General features: G+C 32.0%; 1 protein-coding gene across 2 annotated transcripts; it reads right to left on the reverse strand.

Annotated features, from left to right (window-relative positions):
* Positions 1-247: 247 nt before the first annotated feature.
* RNEE/G (RNAse E/G-like protein) lies at positions 248-15,043 on the reverse strand. Of its 2 annotated transcripts, XM_028084601.2 has the most exons (14): positions 14,700-15,038; positions 13,588-13,691; positions 11,614-11,795; positions 10,179-10,431; positions 9,063-10,090; positions 8,640-8,957; positions 8,470-8,511; positions 7,917-8,041; positions 7,101-7,248; positions 4,686-4,758; positions 3,904-4,016; positions 3,474-3,593; positions 3,019-3,174; positions 248-1,052 (listed from the first exon to the last, which is right to left on the reverse strand). In XM_028084601.2, exons 1-14 carry the CDS (start codon positions 14,771-14,773, stop codon positions 873-875), a joined length of 2,916 nt encoding a protein of 971 aa, XP_027940402.1. In that variant the 5' UTR covers positions 14,774-15,038; the 3' UTR covers positions 248-872. The 2 variants fall into 2 exon arrangements, 1 of the variants encoding a protein (XP_027940402.1); XR_014984249.1 differs by lacking the exons at positions 248-1,052; positions 4,686-4,758 and having other exon boundaries at positions 3,036-3,174; positions 14,700-15,043.
* Between the last annotated feature and the right edge of the window lie 9,728 nt (positions 15,044-24,771).

Genomic DNA, 24,771 nt, shown 5'->3' on the forward strand with positions numbered 1-24,771 from the left:
GCAATTAGAGTGCTAATTATAAGGAGGGGTGGAGTGTCCAAAGGGATGAAAATAGACAAAATTGTATCCTTAACTCACATCAAACAAATGCTTTTAAAAAAAAGTAACAATTTGTTAAAGGACTAAAAGGCTAGTTCCAGGGAATAGTAACAATAAGTAATGACAGTAATAGTATAGTATTGAAATTTAACTATTATATTTTAAAGTTATATACTTATTAGCCTATTTAGAGGCTTTTTGACCTGACTTGCATATAAATATAAACTCATTAGTCTATTCCAAGATTGCTCGAGCATTTATAACTTGAAAAACAAGTCAAGCTCGGCCTTGTACATCACAATCTACCTCAATTTAACTCATTTTCACCCAACTGTGAGTAACCATAAAATATTGAGAAATTATAATATCAAAAAATGATGTACAAAAATAAAATCATGGGGGTAGCACTGCAACAACATTCATAACTATACTCATGCTATTGTTTTTTATGACTGACCCTGGCACTACTCTTGAACTGTTTGCTTCAGGAAGTAAAATTTTCAATCAATGTGGTTTTATTTCTGTAGATCATGCTAAATGATTGCTGGAGTGCCCCGGTTTCTCTTTCTTATCCTTCCATGGCACAGTTCATTGGTATGTCAAATGATGTGAAAAGTGCAACCTGCAATCACTTGAAAAATTTATGAACAAAATTGCTCGTTGAGATTATTAGAGCCTATAAGCTCCACCCATTAGAGCCGTTTTAACTTACTCCCAAAAGTGAACTCATTATTTTTGCCCTTCCAACCTTTGACCCAAGTTTTACTCCCAGAGTATGGCAAAAACGAAATTCATGTGGGACAAGATCATATAATATTTCAAGGAAGAACTGTTTATTTTCCCTTAGCCTTTGATTTTTTGACTTGAACAAGAGTCACATTCTGGCCAGGCTTTTTGGTTCTGGCCTCCGAGGATCTTAACATTGAAATGGCAACTTGATGCTGGTTTTTTTCCACCTTGTCATCTGTAAATGGTTTGACCTCGAACGATCCTCTAGTCAACCCTCTGGCAACCTGAAGGATTACAAACAACTAATCACTGCTAAGCAATGCAGGACTTAATTATCAGCGTTTAAAAATTAACAGAAACACAATTATTTCGTAGCATACTTTATGAATCCAAAATCAAATTTAATATACGCTTTGACACTAAAATCAAGTATGACAAAATTACGCCATTAAATAAATTCTAACCTAGCTTCTAACAAGTTCAATGACACCAGGTGCCATTTACTAGGCGGGTGTGGTATGCAGTGAAAAAAAGATAAAATCTAGGAAACATTCCTTAAATAGAGGATTCAAAATATTAGGATTAACATGATGATAACCATGGCAATGATAATTTTCCCCACACTTCGCAATGTCAAACCAACCTTTCCAGTACTTCCATTTAGGGTTGGGCAAAATAAACCAAACTGCACTGCACTACCAAAAACTGTACTGAACTAAAAAACTATTCACATGAACTGCACTGAACTGAACAAACAGTTCAGATGAACTGAACTGTTATTCTTAAAAATAAACTGGACTGAACTGCACTATAATATAAACTGAACTGTTTTATAAACTGCACTACGTCAGAACTGAACTGCACTATTTTTGAACTGCACTGCACTAATTTTTAACTTAACTACACTGTTTTTGAACCGAATTGCACTGATTTTGAATCAACTTCACTATTTTTGAACTGAATTGTACTATTTTTGAACCGGATTGCATTGATTTTGAACTAAATTGTACTATTTTTGAACTTAATTACACTATTTTGAATCGAATTGCACTAATTACATATGATTGTACTACGCAATAATAATCTAAAGTTTATAATTTGAAAGTGCTTAAGAAATAATACTTGATATATGCATCATACTTCAATACACCAATTAACATTTTTATAATTTTTTTATTTATATTAAAGTTTTTCGTAACTTAAAATGTAATTAAAATATTAAAATTAATATAATAAATATAAATATCGGTATTAACTTATTTTTTATATTTTAAAATCTTGTAATATTACTTTTTAGTTTTACAATGTTTATTATGTTGCGTCAAATTTTTTAAAATGATTTATTTTAGAAAATTCTCAAAATTAATATTTTTTAACATTTGTATTCATTAATATTTGTGTGAAAAATGTTCTAGAAATTTTATAAAATTCTAAAATATATTTCGTGAAGCAACGAATCAATAACTTTTTATATTTTTTAAGAATTTTTTAAAATAAATTCTCTTTAAAAAAGTTGATGCCACATAATAAATATTTTAAAACTAAAAAATAATATTATATAAGATTTTAAAATAAAAAATATGTTAGTACCAATATTTATATTTATTATACTAATTTCAATATTTAAGAATATAAATAAAAAATTATAAAAATGTTAGCTGTCTCAAAATTTAATTTTTAAAAATAACTTCTGTAAAATCATAACATAAAAATAACATTACATAGTAAAATTCATTCAAAATAAAATAAGCTCTTGAATTAATTTATAATTTCTTTTAATAAATTAATTATAAATATTTTATATTTTTCTCAAAGAAAGAGTAAAGAAAAAAATTAAGACAAAATAAAATAAATATTTCAATATGAAAGAGAAAGAATAGAACGTAAGACACAAAATACATAAGTCCAATTCTTATCTTAATACCAATATTTTATTTGAGGTATTTTGCTTTTTCAATTTACTATAGTTCAATAGTTAACTTAGTTAACTTAACATAAGTTTAGTTTCTTAAAACTGAACTATTTTATAATACAATTCAATTAATATTATGAATAGTTTAGTATATTTTAGTTTAATATGGTACAATTAACTATAGTTTAGTATAGTTTAGTAAATTATGCCCAGCCCTACTTCCATTAAGCAATGGAAGGTATTTTATTCTAAAAGTAACTTGAATCAAAATATAAAGCATGGTAAACGTGTACAAGCATAGCAACAATCATTAAATTTTATTTATAGATCAGTTATACCTTCAGGAGAATCCAGACTTTGAGATAACTGCTCAATGTCGCAAGTCTTGTCTTTTTCCCTGAAGTCAGGTACTCACACATACGATGATCAACCCTCAGAATAAATTTTGGCCACGACTTGGGTTTTTCAGGGTCTGGCTTATGGTCCATTGTTGCCTGGGATGTGCATGACAACAAATAAGAAATCACATTCACTAGTCAGTCCAATGAGTATCAATACTATGCCAATGGACAGAACATTATTATGATCTAGGGGTACAAATTACCAACAACTAAGAAAAGAAAAATATATTGCAGCAGCAACTAGGACAGGCCAGTAAGGAATTATTGGTTCTAGGTGCTTAGAAATGTCAAATAGAACTCATCAATTGTCCCACTCCTGCGTTTGAGGTTTTTTTTTCTCATGATGATTTTATGGCTGAAACAAAATTTTGGGATTGAAAGTTTTTACTTACAAGAAGCCGACAGATTTGCTGTTCAATTTTTGAGAAGGACGTCTCTAAAGCTTCCACCCTGCCTGTGGCGTGGCAACAAGCACATGGTTCACTAATCATGAATGTCACACTTGGCCGCACCTGTCAAAGAATGGTAAAGCATTGGTAATTCATTTTAATAAAAAAGAAAAATGCAGTTCAAGCATTATTGTTTTAAATCTATAGACATTTGAATGTGTCTGAGTTGAAACAAACATGAAGTATGGTGATCTGTAAATTTGGCATACTGCTTAAGTTATACTTGAATAAAACCACAAGAAAACTATATCCGAAAGAAAAAAAGGGGAAGGTCACATTATGTTTCATATGAAATAAATCTTCCTATTTGAACACTTGAGTCTGATTCATGGGATGACAAATAGCTAATATTCACCATAGACAAGCAACCTACCCTCTTCCGAGTTATTTCCATAAGTCCATGTCTAGACAATTCAGAGACCTTCACCATTGATTTATCTCTCTCGATGGCTTTCTTGACTTCTTCATAGACCAATCTTTTATTGGCTGATCAAGAAGAATCCAAATTTAATAAATACATGTATTGATAAGGATTTCAAAAGAATAACAATACCGAGAAAGATGTTAAACTTAAATATTTCATACTTAAATATCATCATCAAACTTAAACTTGAGAACTTTATACACTTAAACGAGAGAGATTGTTTCCGCTGAGCCCTTGAGGCATAGCCTCAATCAGTCAGATGGAGAATTATTCACAGGAAAAAAAAACATTTTAATCTGTGAAAATACTGTTTGAGAGCAAGAGGAACACTAACAATAATAGTCATGACTTAATTTTAATGTGCCAAATTCAAGCTAAATAATCCATCAATAATAAAATTTTGTTACCATTGATAACTTAATTTGCAAGAATACACATAATACCATGCATACATACAATTCAGGTTGAAAAATTCTGCATGGTCATGACTAGTGAGTGAGCTTATAAGGTGAAGATTAAAAGCTATGCATTCTTAAATATGCCACGGTTAAAAATAACAAATAACAAAAAATTCCATGAAAACTACCAAGTAGGATTATTTAAAATTTTAGTCGGGTGATTTTGAAACTGCAATCAATACTATGAAAATATTTTAAAAGTATATCAGAGAGATGCCTTCTTCGAGTAACTAAATACTTCAAATGCACAACAACTGGGAGATTCCCACTCACCTTCATCTGTCATATCAATGAAATCTACTACAATGATACCACCAATATCCCGTAGTCGCAACTCCCTTGCAATCTGTAATGCATTGCTTCCAATAAAAAAAATTGCACTGCTTGATATGAAATAATGTTGCAAAACAAAAACAAAAGCATGTATACTTGTACTTAAAATAAAAGAGTACTCCAATTATATAATTGGCTGATAGAATTAAGGAAAAGCTTCGTGCTTGGAAAGGTTTTTTGCTGTCATATAGGGGCAGGATAATTCTCTCATATCTTCCGTTATCAACAACTTTTAGCACTACTTTAGAGTTTACTCGTAGCCCAAGGGATTGAATAAATATAAAACCATGGAATTCTGGATGAGAAACTTTATGTGGACTAGCAATATTACAATGTTAAGTTGGTCACTGTTTCTTCGAAGTAATCTTCTCGGTCTATCAAGGATGGAGGTTTGGGTCTTAAATCCTTGTATGCTCTTAATGAAGCTCCTTTGATGAAACTTAGCATGGATTTTCTTTTTTGACTTCGAATTGGCCAGAATTCTAAAGTTGAGAGCTGTGCATGGGAATTCTTTCAACAATTTTTATTGTCAACCATCTGTTTGGAATGGTTTTGAGCACAATGTTGCTTTGGTTATTGATAACTCCACTAGGCAGATTGGTAATGGTCAAAGGGTTAATTTCTGGCTAGATAAATGGTTAACTATTCCAATAGTTGATTGGCTTGGGGTTCCTAATCATTCACACAACACTTTGGAGGCTAAGAATGGTCTATAACTGACGCTATTAGTTCTAAAGATCCCGCTCTCACTGTTGCAATCTCCCTTTTAATTTTACCTCAGTTTGATATTGAGGACCATCTTAGATGAAATGGTTCTTCTGATGGTATTCTCAGCCTCAAAACTGCATAAAATTTCCTTTTGAATCAGCCAACTCTCTAAATGGTTCGAAACAAGTTTGGAGCAAATTCAATCCTCCTTCTATGTCTTCTTGCTTGGCATATTTAACATAATAGGTTGCCTAGAGATGATAACTTAATCAAGTGTGGTATGGACAGTGTTTCTTGTTGTCACCTTTGTGGGGGTGCTGCTGAAACTGCTCGATACTTGTTCCTTGAGTGCACATTTGCTTCACATCTATGGGCCTGGCTTACCAGCTCTTTCCACTGTCACTTTGCTACTGATTTCATCTCTTCCATTCTTTGTTTTTTTTCAAAGATCCTTGAGTGCTCGACTCAAGACTGTAATGCAGGCCTCTTTTGTTGGTGTCATGAAAGCTATATGGATAACCAGAAACAAGTTCTGCTTTGATAAACATATACCATCCTATGGGGGTTATTTCTCTTCATATCTTGGTGTCCATAATGCCTTAATTGCAGAGGTGATGGGTGTGATTTTTGCTATGGAAGTTGCCAGTCCAAAGGCTGCAGAACTAAATTTTTTATTAGTGTGATTCTCAAAGAGTTATTCAAAACATGGTCCAATACTTCTATTATTCTTTGGTATCTCCGTAGTACATAGTTGAACTGTTTAGTATGTAATACTATGAGTATTCATTTTTCACACATTTAAAGGAGGATAATCAATGTGTTGATAAACTTGTTGAGTTTGATACTAGATCTCAGGGTGTTACTTGGTAGGAGAATGTTCCTAGTCTCACTCGTTCAGTGTTTTTCAGGAATAGATTTTATTTACCCTTATACAGGGTTAGGGATTAGTTGTGGGTCAGATGTGATCTCCCCAATCATTTCGAACTTTTGCTCTTTTTTATGATATTCTGAGATGCTGCATATGATTGATATTGCTTGTGGTGCCAACATAGTTGGTATGACAAGCAACATAGTGATGCCTTAGCACACTTCTATTAAAATAAATAAATAAAAACAGTATACTTTTTACTTTATACTTGAGTGTAAAAGTTTATATTAATAACAACTCAAAGTTTAACTCCAAATTAAATATTAAATTTCTAGAATTTATGTGAAAAGGAATTCATTGACTATTCGGAAATATACCAGGAATAATTCCACTTTATGGATGTTCTGAATATATATTAAAAGATAGAAAGAAACTAATGCAGATTGAAGAATAAACAGTTCTGTAGGGTAACAAACAAATAGCAATGTTGAAAGGATCAGCAACAAAACAGGTTCCGAAGGATGTACTGCTCTGGTGGTACACATATAAATAGTCTTATTCATAATAAAAAAGAGATACACAATAAGGAACAAAATATCGAATAAAAAGAAATATTTGATAAGATATTTCCCTATCAAATCATATCATATCATATCTATAACATAATCAAATCATACCTCTAACAAGCAGTATTTGTCAGGAAAAAAGAAAGAAAGTAGAGACTAAAGCTTATGTGACACAAAAAATAAATGATAATGGTGTTGCATCTAACAACATACTTGTTTTGCAGCGGCAAGATTCACATCCAGAATAGCTTGTTGTTGTGAATTTCCATGACCAAGCATCCCATGACCTCCATTTACATCAATTGAAACTAATGCCTCAGTTTGTTCAATGATTAGAGAACCTCCATTGGAAAGAGGAACCCTATAAAGTGATCAACATAAAGAAAGCTATCAAGCTAAAAAAAATTTAATACCGTGTCCAGGAAGGACAGATCATTTGACATTTTACACAAAAATATCAAGGGTTGGGAGACTACTATTTATAGTTTGTTCTTTTTCTACAGTTTATAACAATATTCTGATTTTTAATCACACTGAAAAGTTAGGTATCTTACGAAAACTTAACTATTTGATATCAGGAGAGGAAAATATGATTAAGAGTTTGCTTAATTTAATAAAGTATTTGTATTGAATGTAATTAAACTGAGATTGATATTAAGTTGTTGTGTTGCATCATGAAACAAAAATACTATTCCAACATTCCTCTTTATACTGAAATAAATAATAATTTAAATACTAGTGTAGTATACTAGTATTACTATTACTATCATATCACAAACCTACCAGTACATTAAGACTAATAAACCTAAATAAATTTCTGGAACAAAAAGTGATGACTAAGATTGCCTCCTCAATTAGACAACTAACTCATCATTCCATGAAATGCTCTAATATCTTTTAAGATATTCTCAAACATGGGAAGATGAGGATATTATAACACAATCTAAAAAGTAACAATAAAGAAAAGGAAGATAATAAAGACAAGGATAATACATACTGAAAGTTATCAAAAAAGTAATAGCATATCACCTTTTGCTGAGGATATTTTCTATCTCTCCTTCAATGTTGAATTCATCAAACAACGGAATTTTTTTATCATATAGTTCAACTCGATCACAAAGATCCGGGGCAATTTCTTGAAGGTAACTGGTCACCTGAAGATTATATAAAAAGGTCGAAATCACCAAAATGAGAAGTGTAAGTTTGTATGTTGAGCCTTAAATTAATCTGTGAAGCTAGTTTTTCGATTACAGAAAACAATTAACCATTCACGTTACACTATTTGACTACAAACAACTGGATCAGCATGCTAACCTAGCACCATAAATTTAAAAAAGGTTTTGAACACATGTAATATGTAATATGTAAAAGTTTGATAATGCTTTGCTACTAGAAAATGGTAAACTGCCATATGACAGACTGCAATGCTATAGTTGGGTTCACAAACCAATTCTCGCAATGAGTTACACTTTTTGATTAAAATCATTAATGAGGGAAATAAGCAATATTGTTCACATTAAAAACAGACATCCTCCAGTCCTAATATTGCAACTTGGTCCTCTGTAATTAGCTAATGCCTTACCTCATGGAATGTCCTTGGAGAATCGACCACCATTTTCTTAACCTGAAGTATATCATGATAAAATGAAATCAGGACAAGCAGAATGTAAACTGGGTTTTTTTTTTATAGATAGATATCACTGAGTTAAATACTTAAATCAATAGTGACTCTAAACTAGTCACAGAACTAACATTTTCATTGAAATAATCCTGGACCACTGAGAGAGTTTGACCCATTGCCCTGTGCAAAAGTACAGGAACAGCTCCATCCACCCCTTCATCAGCAGCAAGAGCAGCAGACTTTGCATGTTCCATTATATTTTTCCAGGTTGAAAGCAAACCTTCCAAGTCTTTCTGCAGTTCCTCGAAAGATTGACAAGCGGCAACAGTTCTTACAGTAAGGCCAAAACCCTCAGGCTGCAATGTCTTTGCTATAACCTTCAACCTCGTGCGCTCAACACCAGAAATCTTTTTGGAGACTCCAACTTTATCACAGCATGCAAGTAAAACCTGCAATTCAGAGTCGTATTCAGAAGAAACACACTATAGATAATTTACGTAAGATAGCAATGATATATAATCAAACTCTATGTAAGATGCAATCATAGCACATACCCAGAATCTACTTCTTAGTTTAGGATAAGCAGTCAGAGTGGGACCCTTTGTACCAAGGTCCTCTTTGACAACTTGGACAATTATTTTGGTTCCCTTGCGAACTTGGCTCCATTTGTTTTCTCCAGAAGCCATGTGGGTGCCTCTCTTTGTATCTTTTGTTTGCAACATAAGAGAGTTAACAGACCCATTCATACCTACAGCAAGAGGACTGTTATTTGCTTCTCCTTCTACTTGAACATCACTTCCCTCTATATCATCCTCAAAGTCAGCTTCTACTTCATCGTCAACCATGCTCCCATTTACGTTTTCCTTAAGAACTTCAGAAATATAAAAGTCATCCTCTCCGTCATGCTCATCACAGTCATTGAGTGCAGATTTTAAATAACCATCCTCTCCTTCATGAGATGCATGCTCATATTTTCCCTCAAGATCAATCTCTTGTTTCTTTGTCCTTTGACGAAATGGAGGGAATATAAATGGCTTCTTATTTTGTTTAATATCCATAAAAGCAAATCTAGAATTCCCAATATTAACAAAAGCCCCACCCATATGAGGAACAAGCTTTGTGACCACCCCGACATATACATTATCACATTGCACGTTACTCTTGACTGGTTGCAATAATAATTCAACCAATTTTTCATCCTCTAGTACTGCAATTCTTTGCATGGTACATATTGATGAGTTAATAAGAATAATGGTTGCAATTGATTCTTTTGACAGTATATTACTACTTTCTTCAAGTAACAACTTTTCTCTATCTACCAGCTTCACCTTCTCTTCTACAGTGTCACCAGTTTCAGATTTGTTTGATTCTATTTTATCCTTAGAGGGAATGAAAGGGAATGAATGTAGCCAGGGTTCTTCAACAGGCTGGTAATTCTCAGAAAGAATATTAGTAGACTGGAAATCCTTGTCATTTGCAATCACCAAGCCATCTTCATTGTTGTAAAGTAATTGATCTTCCAAACCAAGTGTCTCAAAATTTAGGATGTCATTTTCAAGGAGACTCTCAATCCTTCCATCATCTGTCAAACCACTGGAAGCATTTGAGTGTTCAGAAACATATTAGGAAAGCAAATATTTCAATAATAGTGTAAAAACACTAAGTTATACCTTCGCTCAGGAAAGAAATAGAGGGTTGCTCAAGAAGATATGTTTCCTCTGTGAAGGGGCTCCGTGAATGAGTAGATGACATTTGGGAATACGATCTAATCCATGAATCCCTGACCACTATTTTATTGTCTTCAATGACTTTTAGAGGTACTGACAGAGAAAAGGCTGGTCCAGGCCTCCAAATAATGTCATTTGAGGACTTCACTTTACCCTTAATGAAATAGTTATATTTAAAGTTCAAGCCAAAAGCAATCTGCAATCACAAATTAGAACCGAGTCAATTAATAAAAATGCGTATTTTGATCTTCATACAGTACTACAAGCTATCAAAGCTTCATATAATAATCTAACAAAATTTTAATGGAAGAAATTTTTTTATGGGGAGGATTAAAAATTTAGTTGCAACAGGTCTCCTATCATTTACTATGAAAATATAAACTATAGTTGTATTAACAGGAACTGCAGAATCTTCAACAGACAGGATTAGCTTTTCAAGGGAAGTTGGGTTACGGATTTCCGGAGACAAAAGAAAGGTTTCGAGATATAATTCATCCCTATTGAAGTAGCGTCTTTCTAATATTCGCAATACACTGAATTTGCTTTGTATTTTAATTTGTGCATGAGAAACGCATAACTGGGCACAGGTATAGAGCAAGATGAAAAAAAAAGAAAAACTCAATGTTAATGTAGAAACATCTCATTTAAACTTGTTTTAAGTATTGTTTCTGTTAGATATTGTTTGATATATCTACATCTGGGTATTGTGTCTCCATTGGTGGTAACTTGATCTCGTGGAAAAGTAAGAAACAGAGTGTTGTAGCAAGATCCAGTGCAGAAGCAAAATATAGAGCTATGGCCTTAGCTGCCTGTGAACTTGTTTGGCTCAAGCAATTGCTTCAAGAGTTACAATTTGGAGATGTTACTCAAATGACACTTGTGTGTGACAATCAGGTTGCTCTTCATATTAGCTCTAATCCTGTCTTTCATGAGAGGACCAAACACATTGAGATTGATTGTCATTTCGTTAGGGAAAAAGTTATGTCTGGAGACATCAAAACTGAGTTTGTTAACTCAAGTGATCAGTTAGCAAATATTTTTACTAAGTCTTTACGGGGACCTAGAATTGATTATATATGTAACAAGCTTGGCACATACGATTTGTATGCTCCAGCTTGAGGGGGAGTGTTAGATATTGTTTGATATTATTAAGATATTGTTAGATATTGATAACCACAATATCAAACAATATCTTCTATTTAATCTTTTTATTTTCAGTTACTCTTTTTACTTGACTCTCTCTATTATAAATAGATTACCCTATGTGTGGTTTATACACAAGGGAGATTAATCTCAATCCCTATTTTCTTTATTCTCAACAGTTTCTTTACAACAAAATAAACATATAAGTTTACGTTAGACAGTCCGCCAAAATTACCGGAAATTCCGCTTTCCATATGTTAGCATGCTCTGTAGGAGACAATAGTACAGCCATGTTTGGTTTCCAGCAGCCTAATACAGCAAGATCACCAGTTAGATACAGGAGGTGACCATCTTCTAAATCTGCTTCCACAGTCCAAATGATCTTGCATAACTCATCAACATTAGTGGCTGACTTTCCTGCGAAATCAGACAGCCCAGGTCTGTTATTCATTCATTCTAAAATGGAGTGAAATATATTAAGAAAGACAGCATGATTTTGAACACTAATTTACCAAAAGGTAGATTTTGTACCCATGCAAAATGTATATTACTGAGAGGGGTTATTTGATGGTAAAAATGCAGAATGAGGAACAATCTTTAGATTATATAAAAGGATGAAGAGGAGTATGAACACAGTTCCAAGTATTTTTTTTTTCTTTAAAATCAAAATCTCTAGAAAAATGTAGCAAACATCAAGAACAGGGGTTGTTACGGTTGTATGCAGCATTTACCTCTGCAATACATCATCTAGGTCAACTTTTTTGGCTTTTTCCTCCATTTCACAAAAAAAAAAATAAAATTGCTCTCTATTCATAAAGTTTGCTTCCAATTATATTACAATCGCTTGAAATTTTAAGGGGCATACTCCACTACTGCTTAAGAACATATTTATAGAAGCTTATTGAATACTTCCTCCGTTCCACTATATTATTAAGATTTTGACACAAGTATTAAGGAATGCAATCAATATTTTGAATTCCATAAAAACATTATGTATATGCCCTTAATCTCTCTAATTAATTATTCATTTACTCCTACTACCACACAGTACTTCCACTAAGGGTAGTTCTAGAAAAAATTTTATTGCATCATTAGTTTTATAAAATGACAATTACCTTGGAACATATTTTTTCTCTAATGTGTCATAAGAAGTGGATAGAAGGAAGTAGTATTTATCAACATAATAATCCATCAAGCTAATTCTTTAATTTTCTTAATCAGCAAAGGCAAGGATGCAAGAAATATAATTCTAACACAACTTAAGGATGAAGCACATGTTCTAACTCTTAATTCCTAACTGTGAGGAAATGACTTTATTCAAACGCCCAACATTGAAAATTTAGAATATGATCCAGGGAGATATAAAAAGCAAACATAATCAACAAAAAAGGAAATTGTAAAGCTGCTTTAATTATGGGCACCCTTAGCCCACCTTAGTTGCACCACCGTGGGGGTTGCCTTACTTGCAACCTCAAGGTGGTGGTTTACTCCACATTGACTAAAAATATGACTTGAATAGAGTTTATATAGTTTGGATAGTCATCACCTTATAAGTTAGCTTAATGGGGTTCAGTTCAGTCCAAAATCTTAGAAGTAATTGCCTATTTAGCTCGAAATAAATCCCTTTATTTAATGGATTGAAGGTTGATTGTCTTATGTTGGGAAGTTGTCTTAATTGCAATCCACCAGACCTGCCTTAATTGCATACCATGGAAGAGGGTAAGTTTAAAAGTATTCCTTAAGCTGGTAGCCCTAATCATGAGAAGGAGTGTTTCAAAGCCACCTTAATTTGGTCATCCATGGGTATGCTTTCATTGCAGCATGAAGGACCCATCTTGTGAGTTGAGTCAACCTTCAAACTCAAATCCAAAGATCTTAATTAATTTGTTACATCAAATATTTTTATGGTAATTATATGTAATTCAAATTTGTAAATTATTACTCAATATTCTACCTCAAACTCATGATATCTTCCATTCCCAACTTGACTATGAAAAATTGAAGTGATCATATATCTTATTTTACAAATATATTAAAAACAATTATATGATTTGGACTTCAACAATGCTGTTGTCATGAGTATCCAACAATTCAAAAGCAAATCAAAAGGAAGAAATTAGTAGCCAAGAGAAAGGGGATAACCATACTTAAAAAATGAAGTTATACACAAATAAATTATCAAGAGCTTACAAAAGTATGTTCTAATTACCTTTATCAGTCGATAATGCAGCTAAAGTTCTGACTGATTTATGGTTCTTCATACCGTAGATGAAGCGAAATACACTGTGCAATGGTACATGATGGCATATGTGTCTGTTCCAATATTTGAATACATAAGTGCAAGCAATTAGCACTAAAGAAAGCGTATCCATCAATGCATCAACATAATTTATCACCAACCATTCTAGCTGTATCATTCATACTTCTTTCTGTCCATCATTATCTTATCTTTCAAATATGAAGGCATAAATAATAATGACTTGAGATCCTTAATCATCCTACTAAAACATTTTTAGATGCAAGACCTAATAACCACCAGTCAGTATGACAACCCATTACCATTTGCTAATGTTTGCTGGGCAAAATGAGTGCACAGTACAGTAATTAAATAAAAAAGTTCTCTTTAAGCAAGAACACTGTTCTGTTTTAACAAATAACTCAAGTAGTTGAGCAAATGATGAGAAACCAACTATAAGTGTGTAGCATCTAAAAGCTTCAGCCAGGCTAGTCTTTGTTCACAAGGTGAAGGAACGAGCAAAGCTAGCCATTCGGTCATCAGACTCAACTGCTGACAACTACACAAGAAAGTCCCTATTAAAATATATCCAAGGCATCTTTGTTTGAGTAGGCTCAAAATCACCTCACTTGCGCTTCGTACTACAAAAATGTGAGAAGGACGAAAGAAAAGCACAAGCCATGAACATTCCACCCAACAAATTTCCCCCATCACTAGTCCAAACTTCAGTTTGATTCCCCACTCCCTACCAAGCAAAAAAAAAAAAAAAAAAAAAAAGAACCAGTAAAAATCAGAACTTTTATTCATCTAAACTTCATTTCCATTCCCTCCCTTCTGTTTCCCACCCACTCAAACAAAGGGGTTGAAATTGAAAAGGAAGAACTTTCCCCCCCAAAAAGAGAATTCCAAAATCTCTAACCACGTTGGCCAACATAACAGCATGAGCGAATTGGGTACACACTGATTCATCCATTCGTGCAAACAACCTTTGTGGGTGGTAGAATACCCAATAGAGAATAAAGGGCAAATAACGAATAAAGGAATTGGGAAATAGAGAAAATGTGAAAAGATACAGGAATAGCTACCTCTTGGGTGGGATAATGAAGGGGTTGTTGGGGCGAAAAAGGTGATGAGGGTGCGTAAAAGCAAGTTCAGCCATTAAGAAGAAGAAGAAGAAGAAGAAGAAGAAGAAGAAGAAGAAGAAGAAGAAGAAGAAGAAGAAGAAGCAATTGCAGATGAAGTTATGGTGGGTATCTGATAGTGTAAAGGTTGAAGTGGTTCATGAGAGGGTGGTGATGAGTGTGAGTGAGAGTTTGAACGAGAAAGGAAATGGTTATGGATAGAAAGATGGATGGGTGGTGGTGTGATGGTGAATGGGGGCATAGGGTACTGCACCAACACAAGATAATGAGTTCACTTGGCGCCTTCTGTAATTACTACACTATGCAAATTGTTTATACACATCAATAAATATAAACACTTGTGTAAATAAAATAAGGGCTTAAATTAAATTGATGTGTAATTATAAAAATTACTTCAAAATTTTAAATTTTCTTTTAATTTAGTTTTTCCTTCTATTTTTTATAAGAAAATTTAATTACGTATACTCAATTAAAAAAACAATAACAGTTCGTAAATTCAATTAAAAGAAAAATTGGACCTAATTAAAATATCTTGAATGGTTTACATTAATTTATAAATTGTTTTCACAATACTCCTTTAGCTTTTTGTATATTACTTTTGAAATTATTATCGGCACCTACATTTTTAAATTCAGGTTTCTTACCTCCTTATATCGGTATTGTCACCCCCAATAAATTTTACATAAAAATGCTGATCAATGTTTACAAGTGTGCTAATGTCCCTTTTTATTCGCTCTTATAAGTTATTCGTAAACATACCTAATTTACTTTCTTTGAATGAACCTTTTAGTTAAGTGATATTTTTTTTTTGTTGGATTTTTTATTTACTGGTAAGTTTTTTTGTAAAAATATTGAATATGTTTTTTTTTAAATGAAGTTTTCAATTGGTAGACTTCGAACTATTTAAGTATATAATTAGGATATAAAATAATGTGTGACTTTTACAAGATAATTTTAAATAATTTAAGCGTGCAATCACTTATATGAGCGGATAATACACGATAGACTCAACAAACAATAAATTTTTCAATAATTTTTCAATAAGAAGTGGTACAATTAGTCGAACAAATAAAAAATTTAACTAAGACAGACTCTAAACAATGGTTATGATATTGTTAAAAAATGAATTTTAAGTCTAATTCAATCTCATAAAATCAACTTATAAGGTGAGTTTTTCACTTACTTATATATTATGAAATTGTCTTAATTCTAGTTAATGTAGGATATGCAGCATAATAAATTAATGTTTTAAGTGAAATTTAACTTATTTAACTTAGTCAAAGGAGAAGAGTAATGAGTAACTAACTTCTTATCATTGTTATTTATTATTATACTCTTTGATAGGATGATCTTAAGCTTTTTGAATTGTCCCTTTTCAATATACGACATTGTTACATGCTTAAAAGAATAATAGGTCTAGTGCCTAAGAAAAGAGACACAATCCTTATATATAGAACTTTGACCATATCAAAGTGTTTGGCATATATGATTGTTATGTGAATGTGATGAATGTTAATAGTAAGTTAAACTTAGTGACTAAATGGATCATACTCATAATATAACTCTCATAAAAAAAATAGTGACCAATTAAAACATAATCTTTTCACAATCAACACAAAATACAATTGTTGCTTATAATTTAGAAATTACACAATTTTCTTAGTTGTTGTGTGATCCACTCATTATCTATCAAAAGAAATAAAATATATGAATTGTGACTATAAATCCTATAATAATGAAATTTTGTTTATGTGTTACTATATCAAAATTTTTATTAATGAATAAATTATATGTTTATTCTATTTCAACATTAAATGACATTTCTAAAAGTAAAAAATACGTGCACAAAATAAGTAAAAAAGAAAAATTATATTTATAAAAATATCATCAAAGTACATCAAATGATCATATTATAAAACTAAGTCTCATTCCTCTTACATTAACCTTAAAATATATTGGGGGCATGTCTTTAATACATGTTTGGCAATCATTAACTTAATGTTAACATAATCAATAATTAGGACGGGGCAGAATTAATTGAACTGTTCTAAATTATTAACTACTATGGTGATTGAAACTACTTTAAGGTTTCTCATCTTAACCAAAGTAGTTGAAACAATTTTTTTACACCCATTTCTTCATTATCCTTTATTTTTTAATTTTTTTAGATATACAAATATTCACTTTTTATTTAAATCATTTCATCATGTATAAAATTTATTGGTGTCAAATAATTCTTTCCTAATAGTTAATGCAACTGGAAACTCCACAAGCTTTATGAAACCTACAACAAAAGAGTAAATTAGAACTGTGATGGATTTTTCTCTACTCACATATTCACTCTCTTTTGATTTATTTTTACTGTAATGTTTTTCAAATTATATAGTATATGGTGTATGTAGTTATTGGTAACATCTCTTGTTATATCTCTATATTTTTTAATTGTTGATAAATGTATACTACTAAAATTGTACTAATTTAACTTGCATTGATTTAATTAAGGTGTTGTAATTTTAAAAATAAGATATTGCATTTCTTCATCATAATTAAGTGATAATTATTTTCACTTTATCACAATATTGATAATGATAATGATTATATATGTTTAAGAATATATTATGTAATATTTGAATGTGATACTATTAACATATTTTTTAGATATATAATAAATCAATAGTTATATTAATTTAACTAAAACACTTTTAATCTTGAAATAGTAAAATAGGTATGGTCTCGTGAAAACATACGTTTGTTTATATATATATATATATATATATATATATATATATATATATATATATATATATATGCTTTGTAGTTTTTCGTTGTTGTAGTATACACTTTCCACAATTCAATAATTTAAGTATGAAATATAAATAGAAGATGCATTTTAAATATAATACAGTTTGGAAAAGAGTTTAGTTCATAACAATTCAGTTTATGTTACAGTTCAAGTCAGTTAAATGTAGTTCAATTTAGTTTAGTTTGTTATAATAAAAAATAGTTCAGTTCAGTTTATCTGAATTATTTTTCAGTTCAGTTCATGTGAACTATTTTCTAGTTCAGTGTAGTTTTTAATAGTAAGCAGTTCGATTCATTTTGGTCAGCCCTATCAATAACTACTTTTTTTAACATGTTCACTTATAGCTAAATACTTTCGTGCTTATGTATTTACTTTGACTTTCAATTTTGATATTATTAGTCATAAGCATTGTAGCAAAGTTAAAACAATAGAAATTTAATAACCTAGATAATACATAATATTATTGATGAATGCATATTCAATCATAGTTAGAACATTTAATCTTAACTTTCCTAAATTTTAGTTGGGTTTAAATCTATTGTTTTAACTTCAATTTATTTAATTGAGGGTAATTGGCAGATGTTAGACATTCTAGGCAAACGAGCCTAATTAAAGAGTCTAGTATGTTGAACTTCACTAAACAATATGATAAATCATCCATGAACTAAACATTGATGCTATGAAGTAATGCATAGGCATTTCCTAAACATTTTAATTCGTGCTTTATGCAATTGAAATATAAGCAAACTCATGATGAAACAATAATAGATCATCTAATGGATCTATAGACGATGCTAGTAAGTTGATTTGGAGATTTTCCAATAGATTAGAGAAGATGAGATTGTAAGCTTAATGAAGAAATAAAGTGTTTTTTCATGACTTGTCTGATATGTATTACTAGAATTATCTACTTTGTGCACCATTAGACTCGTCTACTATGAAAAGCCATTAGACTCATTTCATGATTTAAAGGCCTATTAGATCGCCTATCGTGTTAAACCTTTTACAAATAGAATCTATTACCTTAGAACATCTTTTGCACTAGATTCTTTGCACCAAAATATGATATTTTGGATAAATCTTTTGTGATAGAATTTGTTTGAATTTTCTTCCACGTTGAATATATACTAGAGAATTTTTCAATCCATATCATCTACCACCTTAAAATCTCTACAACTAAATTGGTAAATTTGGATTGAATGAATCAAAGCCCAAAGATTTTCATCTCTAAAAAACATATTCAATTTACCAAAGTCTGCAATAAATATATTTCAATCACCACCAATTATTTTTCATCACTCATCGCTTACCATTGCTCATCATACCATATTTTATTTTCTTGTTTGTAATGTCTTTTGTTGTCTTCTGCTTGGAAAGATAAACCTTATGTGTTGATTCTCCTGTGGTTTCATAACTAATTCTAAGGTTACATTTTCTAAAATTTCTAAAAACATAATCTTTTTCACTTACACTTTTTCAATTCTAAGTTTTACTCTTAGGATTGTTTCAAAATGCTTCTTAATGTGTTCTCTAATTAGAATTCTCTAATTAGAATTCTTGTTAGTTTGCTTAATTCTAATAACCACTCGTTTGCTTAACTCAAAGAGGTAAAGAATAAAATCTTACACGTATAGGCTTATAACAGATGAAAAACTTAATGAATTAATTGTTGTTTGTTTGGTTAATTCAAATTTGTTTATAAATTAAATGAATAATAACCATATGATAACTAATGAAAAATTCATCTATGAATGAATTGGAGAATAGATTTATCTTTATATAATTATTTTATTCATATTGTCTACAACAAATTCCCTTTTATTGTTATTTCATGTTCTTATGGAGAATGTTTTTTCTAACATGTCTCATCTGTAATTTTTTTCCCATATAGAGTCAATTAAAAAGTGATTTTGAACATTACAAAATTATATTCACATACAATTTTAAAATCATACAACCATAAATACATCCAATCATAACAAGCTTTTGGACGAATCATAATTTTATGGTGGTCATATCTTTCTTTTAAATTATTCCACAATACATGAGAACCTTCAGAGTAAGACATTCAATTTTCAAGACATTCAATTTTCAACCCTTTATGGAGGTGATGACAAAAAAATCATAGTTTTAGCCCTATATTGCTTAGATGCTTTATTTGTTTCTTTAATAATATCACTAAGACCTATTGCATCTAAATGTGTTTCAGCACCTAATATCCAAGATAAGTATTTTTTTTTTCTATAATATCAAGATCACAAATGCAAGTTTTGCAAGATTTGACATGTTTAGAACTAACTCACAAAAAATAAAATATTAATTGTACCTGATCGATACTATTTCGGTGCGGAACCAGACGATCTCAAGAACCATCTGTGTCAAACCTCCTCCTGTTCCTCCCTGGACTCCTCCTAAGTCTCCTTACCATTTGCACTTCGGGGATGGGGGTACCTGCAGGCACTCCGACGCTCAAGTCAGAGAGTGATTGATATGGGGTGTAATTGGTTAGTGAGAAAAGCGTACTTTTACCTGTTCACTAGGCCTTAATTTATACTAATTTCTTAATGGATCTGTTATTATTATTTGCGGGTCGTCTGTATTCAAGGATCGATTCTTTCCCTTTCCGACTGAGGTTGCACGCACCGGTTCTTTCCTTATTGGCTGAGATTGTTCGTCTGTGTCTTTGTTAAAGATCAGCTCTTTCTATTCTGAGATTTGTCCGTCTGTACTTTTTGTCAAAGATCAACTCCTTCCTTTTTTGGAGTTTGGCCGTCTGTACTTCTCAAATATCAACTCCTTCTTTTTGGGGTTTGCCCGTCTGTACTTCTCAAATATCAACTCCTTCCTTTTTGGGGTTTGATTGCGCGCTGCCCCTCTGTACCTCTGTGTCATAACCACATGTTCTGCCTGCCACCCCTTGGGCCGAGATGTACTCGGCCAAGAGGGCTGGGATGTACTCGGCCAAAAGGGGCGGGAAGTACCCAGCCACTATGCTTATTAGGCTGCCAGCGTTGTGCTGGATCCAAGCCGCCGCAGTTGGGCCAGAGTGTAAGGATGTTCACACTTGGGCCGGGATGATCCCGGCCATTTTCTCCTTGTTGGGCCGGGATGTACCCAGCCATACACTAACACCAACCCCCCTAGGCTCGTAGTGAACAAAGTTCACAAGAGGCTATGATGTGTTGTTTTGGGAAATGGTGTCGAGGCGTCCCCAACAACTTGCGTTTATGAGACTTGCTTTAATTATGGGAAAGAGAAAGTATTAACTTGGCTCGCCGTTCGAGGTTGTCTTGTCATAATAATGAGATGGTGTAGGTGGGGAGTTTTAAAGGAGATGTGCCGACAACCGTTGGATGGAGCGAGATCTCATGGTGATGAGGGGGTTACTCTTATGAAAGTGGTCCACTATAAATAGAGGTGGGGTCTTGATGTTGTGAGGCAAATGATCCATTTAGGAAGTGAGCCACCACCAGCCGAGCATTTCATGTCTGCGCCATCCCAGGTATGTTGTCCTCCTCTGCTTATTATCTTTTCAGTAGGCATAGCGACTCTGAGGAGGAGGGGACCATGTCTGACTCCCCGTGCAGTGATAGTGTTCAGAGGAACGATGAGGACTCTGTGGGTGTCGAGGAGTTCTCGGCCCTGCGTCACCCGGGGTACGAGTGGGTAGATCCCCGAGTGAAACTCCCTCTGTATAGGTTTAATAAATCTGCCACCATGGTTGATTTTCGTAAGAAGTATGACATTCTAGCTGATACAGTAGACGATCGTATTGTTAGTGTAGAGCGAACCAGGAGTGGGGATAGTGTATGTCACGGTCGAGAAGGTCATTCGCATGATTTTTTCTACATGTACTCTACCTTAGTCTCTAATTTGCATGTGCCTCTCCCTTTCGATGATTTTACAATGGGAGTGCTAAGGGTGCTGAATGTAGCACCCAACCAGCTGCATCCTAACAGTTGGGCGTCCCTTCAGGCGTTCCGACTGGTCTGTCGAGTGTTCCATTTGAGACTCTCCCCGCAGGTTTTCTTGTAGTACTATTGTACGCATCTGGGGGAGCTGGTTAGTTGGTTGTCTCTAGTGGGTCAAAGCCACCAGTGTCTACTCGCGTCTTATACGCAATCTTTTAAAAGGTCTAAAACTGGTTTCTTTAAGGTAGTCATCCGGTCCGCTGGAGCTGAATATTTTTACTTTGAAAATGGTGAGCCCAAATTCCCGTTCTACTGGACCAAACATCCCACCCCATATTGAGTTTGGCCGAGAACATCCGTTACCCAGGAGGACCTGTATGTGCTATCTTATTTGGACCAATTGCCCAAGAAACTCTCATCCAAGAAAATTATTGGTGTGTTTAGTTCCTCTCGTCCGCGCGATGACCTTTTCGGTATGTATGCTCGTCTGACTCCCCATAGATATGCGTATGGTATGTTTAGACTAACGCTTATTTCTTTTTGCAGATATCATGGCTACTGCTGGTCTCTCTGGTAAAGAAGTGTTTCTGGAACTAAGGAGGAAAAAGCTAGAGGAGGAGAAGAGGAAAGGGGGTGAGAGTGCTAGCCGTGTTCCCGCGGAGATGACTTCCCAAAAGGGCGACCTGATGCCTCCTGCTGCGGAGAAGAAGAAAAGCAAACGTAGGGATCGTACCGCAAGGCCGAGTACTCCCCGGTCATCCTCTCCCAAGAAGTCTCGAGGCACTTCCTCTGTTGATAGTGCGACTGACTCTTTGTCTGCAATGTTTGATGCACAACTCAAAATCATCCAAGGCATAGAGGTTTCCTTATCGTCGGAGGAGGCTGAGATTGTTTCAACCATGCGTCCTGAGACTGTGTTGTATGCATTGAATGAATTTCATGCCAGGGCAATGGTGATGGGTCGCCATCTGAATACAGTGCTAAGCCAACTGCCAGAGACAAGCAAATTGGCTGCTGAGATAGAGAGTCTATAGAGGGAATTGATCTTTGACAAAGACACAGACGAACAATCCCACCCAATAAGGAAGGAACCGATGTGTGCAACCTCAGTCAGAAAGGGAAAGAATTATCCTTGAATACAGACGGCCCACAAATAATAATAACAGGTCCATTAAGAAATTAGTATAAATTAAGGCCTAGTGAACAGGTAAAGGTACGCTTTTCTCACTAACCAATTACACCTCATATCAATCACTCTCTGACTTGAGCGTCAGAGTGCCTGCAGGTACCCCCACCCCCGGAGTGCAGACGGCAGGGAGACTCAGGAGGAGTCCAGGGAGGAACAGGAGAAGGTTCGACACAGAGAGTTCTTGAGATCGTCTGGTTCCGCACCGAAATAGTATCGATCAGGTACATTAACAATAATCATATTTCGTGTATGAAACTATAAAATTAATAAAACAATATTAGTTTACAGTAAACAATGTAACCATAAAATGTGAACTAAATATAAGTTTGTAAATTGAGAATTTAGAATTTTAAAACATGTCCACAAAAAACACATAACATTCATCGTCTTATGAAGAATGCAAAAGAAAGAAAATTAAAATTTGTTGATATACATAAAATATGGTTTATAACACTATAAAATATTAATAAAATATTTTATTAATATTTCTGTAAATTATGGTTTATAACTTAAAAAATAAAATATTAATAATAATCATATTTAGCGTATGAAACTATAAAATTAATAAAATAATATTAGTTTATAATAAACAATGTAACCATGTGAACTAAATAAAAATTTGTAAATTGAGAATTTAAAAATTTAAAATATGTCCATAGAAAACACATAAAGCTTATGAAGAATACAAAAGAAAGAAAATTAAAATTTGTTGATATACATAAAATATGATTTATAACACTACAATAAAACTTTTAAATAATATCAAATTTTATTGACAAAAAATTATTAATTATTATGATCAATTTAAATATCAATTTACAAAATAAAAAATTATTAATTATTAAAATAATTATTATTTTAAATAAAAAAATTATAATTAATCTCTAACATTAGTTACTAACGTGACTAATTAGTAACTAAAATAAAAAATAAATAATGACTAAAGTTTAATGACAAAAATCAGTAACTAAAAATTCATAAATAATAAATAATTTAAGTGACAAAAAAAAATATTAGTTAATATTATAACTAATTTAAATATTAAAAGTTATTAATAAATAAAATAGTCACTATAGTGAATTAGTCTCTAAATTAATACCTAACATTAACCGCAAAGTTTTAATAATAGTAACCTCTTTATAAATACAAATACAACAAATAATACAAATCTAAGTATGAGTATAAATAGAAAACCGATGTACATCATAAGACTAACTTATTAAAGTCATATATATTATTAATATAAATAATTAACTGTAGACATTAATACAAATAATTAAATATTATAAAGAATAAGCAACATACACGAATAACTATATAAAAGCAATAGATAATTATTAATTTATAAAAGTGGCTTATTAAAGTTATATATATATATATATATATATATATATATATATATATATATATATATATATATATATATATATATATATATATATATATAATGTCAGGTGTGTATATCATGCATACATTTAAGACACAATAAACTGCAAAGTCCGTTTGAAGGAACAACTTTATGTAATAATAATCAAATATAAAGAATAATAATAGTAATGATAATAAATAATAATAAGGTAGACAAAATCTCGAAAAAGTTAAATAATTCTTACAATAAAAAAATAAAAATATAAGATAAAAATTATAAATAAAGAAATAATTAAAAAATGTTTGGATTGAAACACCTACATTGATATCTTTAAAGAAAAAACATATATGCGTTTACATTCTAAAATCGATCATAATTATATATAACAAAAGATATTTGAATTTTATAAACACTGATATTTTAAAAGTTTAAAAAGATAATATAAAATAAAGGACTGAATTTTTCTTATATAATTTACTGTTTTGTTGTATTTGTTGTTTCTTTTCTCATGAAAAAATAGATAGTACTTATAATAAATATGATCAAATAAAATATTAATTTCTATTAAGATTAAAAATGTTAATTCATAAATAACATTTATTCATGTACATAAAAACATTAGTAAACATAAAATTATTTATTTATTTTTTAAACTTACATTAAAGGTTTCTAGAAATATTCTGAAGTCCGATATAAGATGCTGCCACTCTCATTTTTTTTTCTGGCTAAACTTCTATTTTATT

The sequence above is a fragment of the Vigna unguiculata genome, chromosome 8, assembly GCF_037176805.1.
Source record: "Vigna unguiculata cultivar grain cowpea cultivar isolate G323 ecotype 2 chromosome 8, ASM3717680v1, whole genome shotgun sequence".
Taxonomy (NCBI): domain Eukaryota; kingdom Viridiplantae; phylum Streptophyta; class Magnoliopsida; order Fabales; family Fabaceae; genus Vigna; species Vigna unguiculata.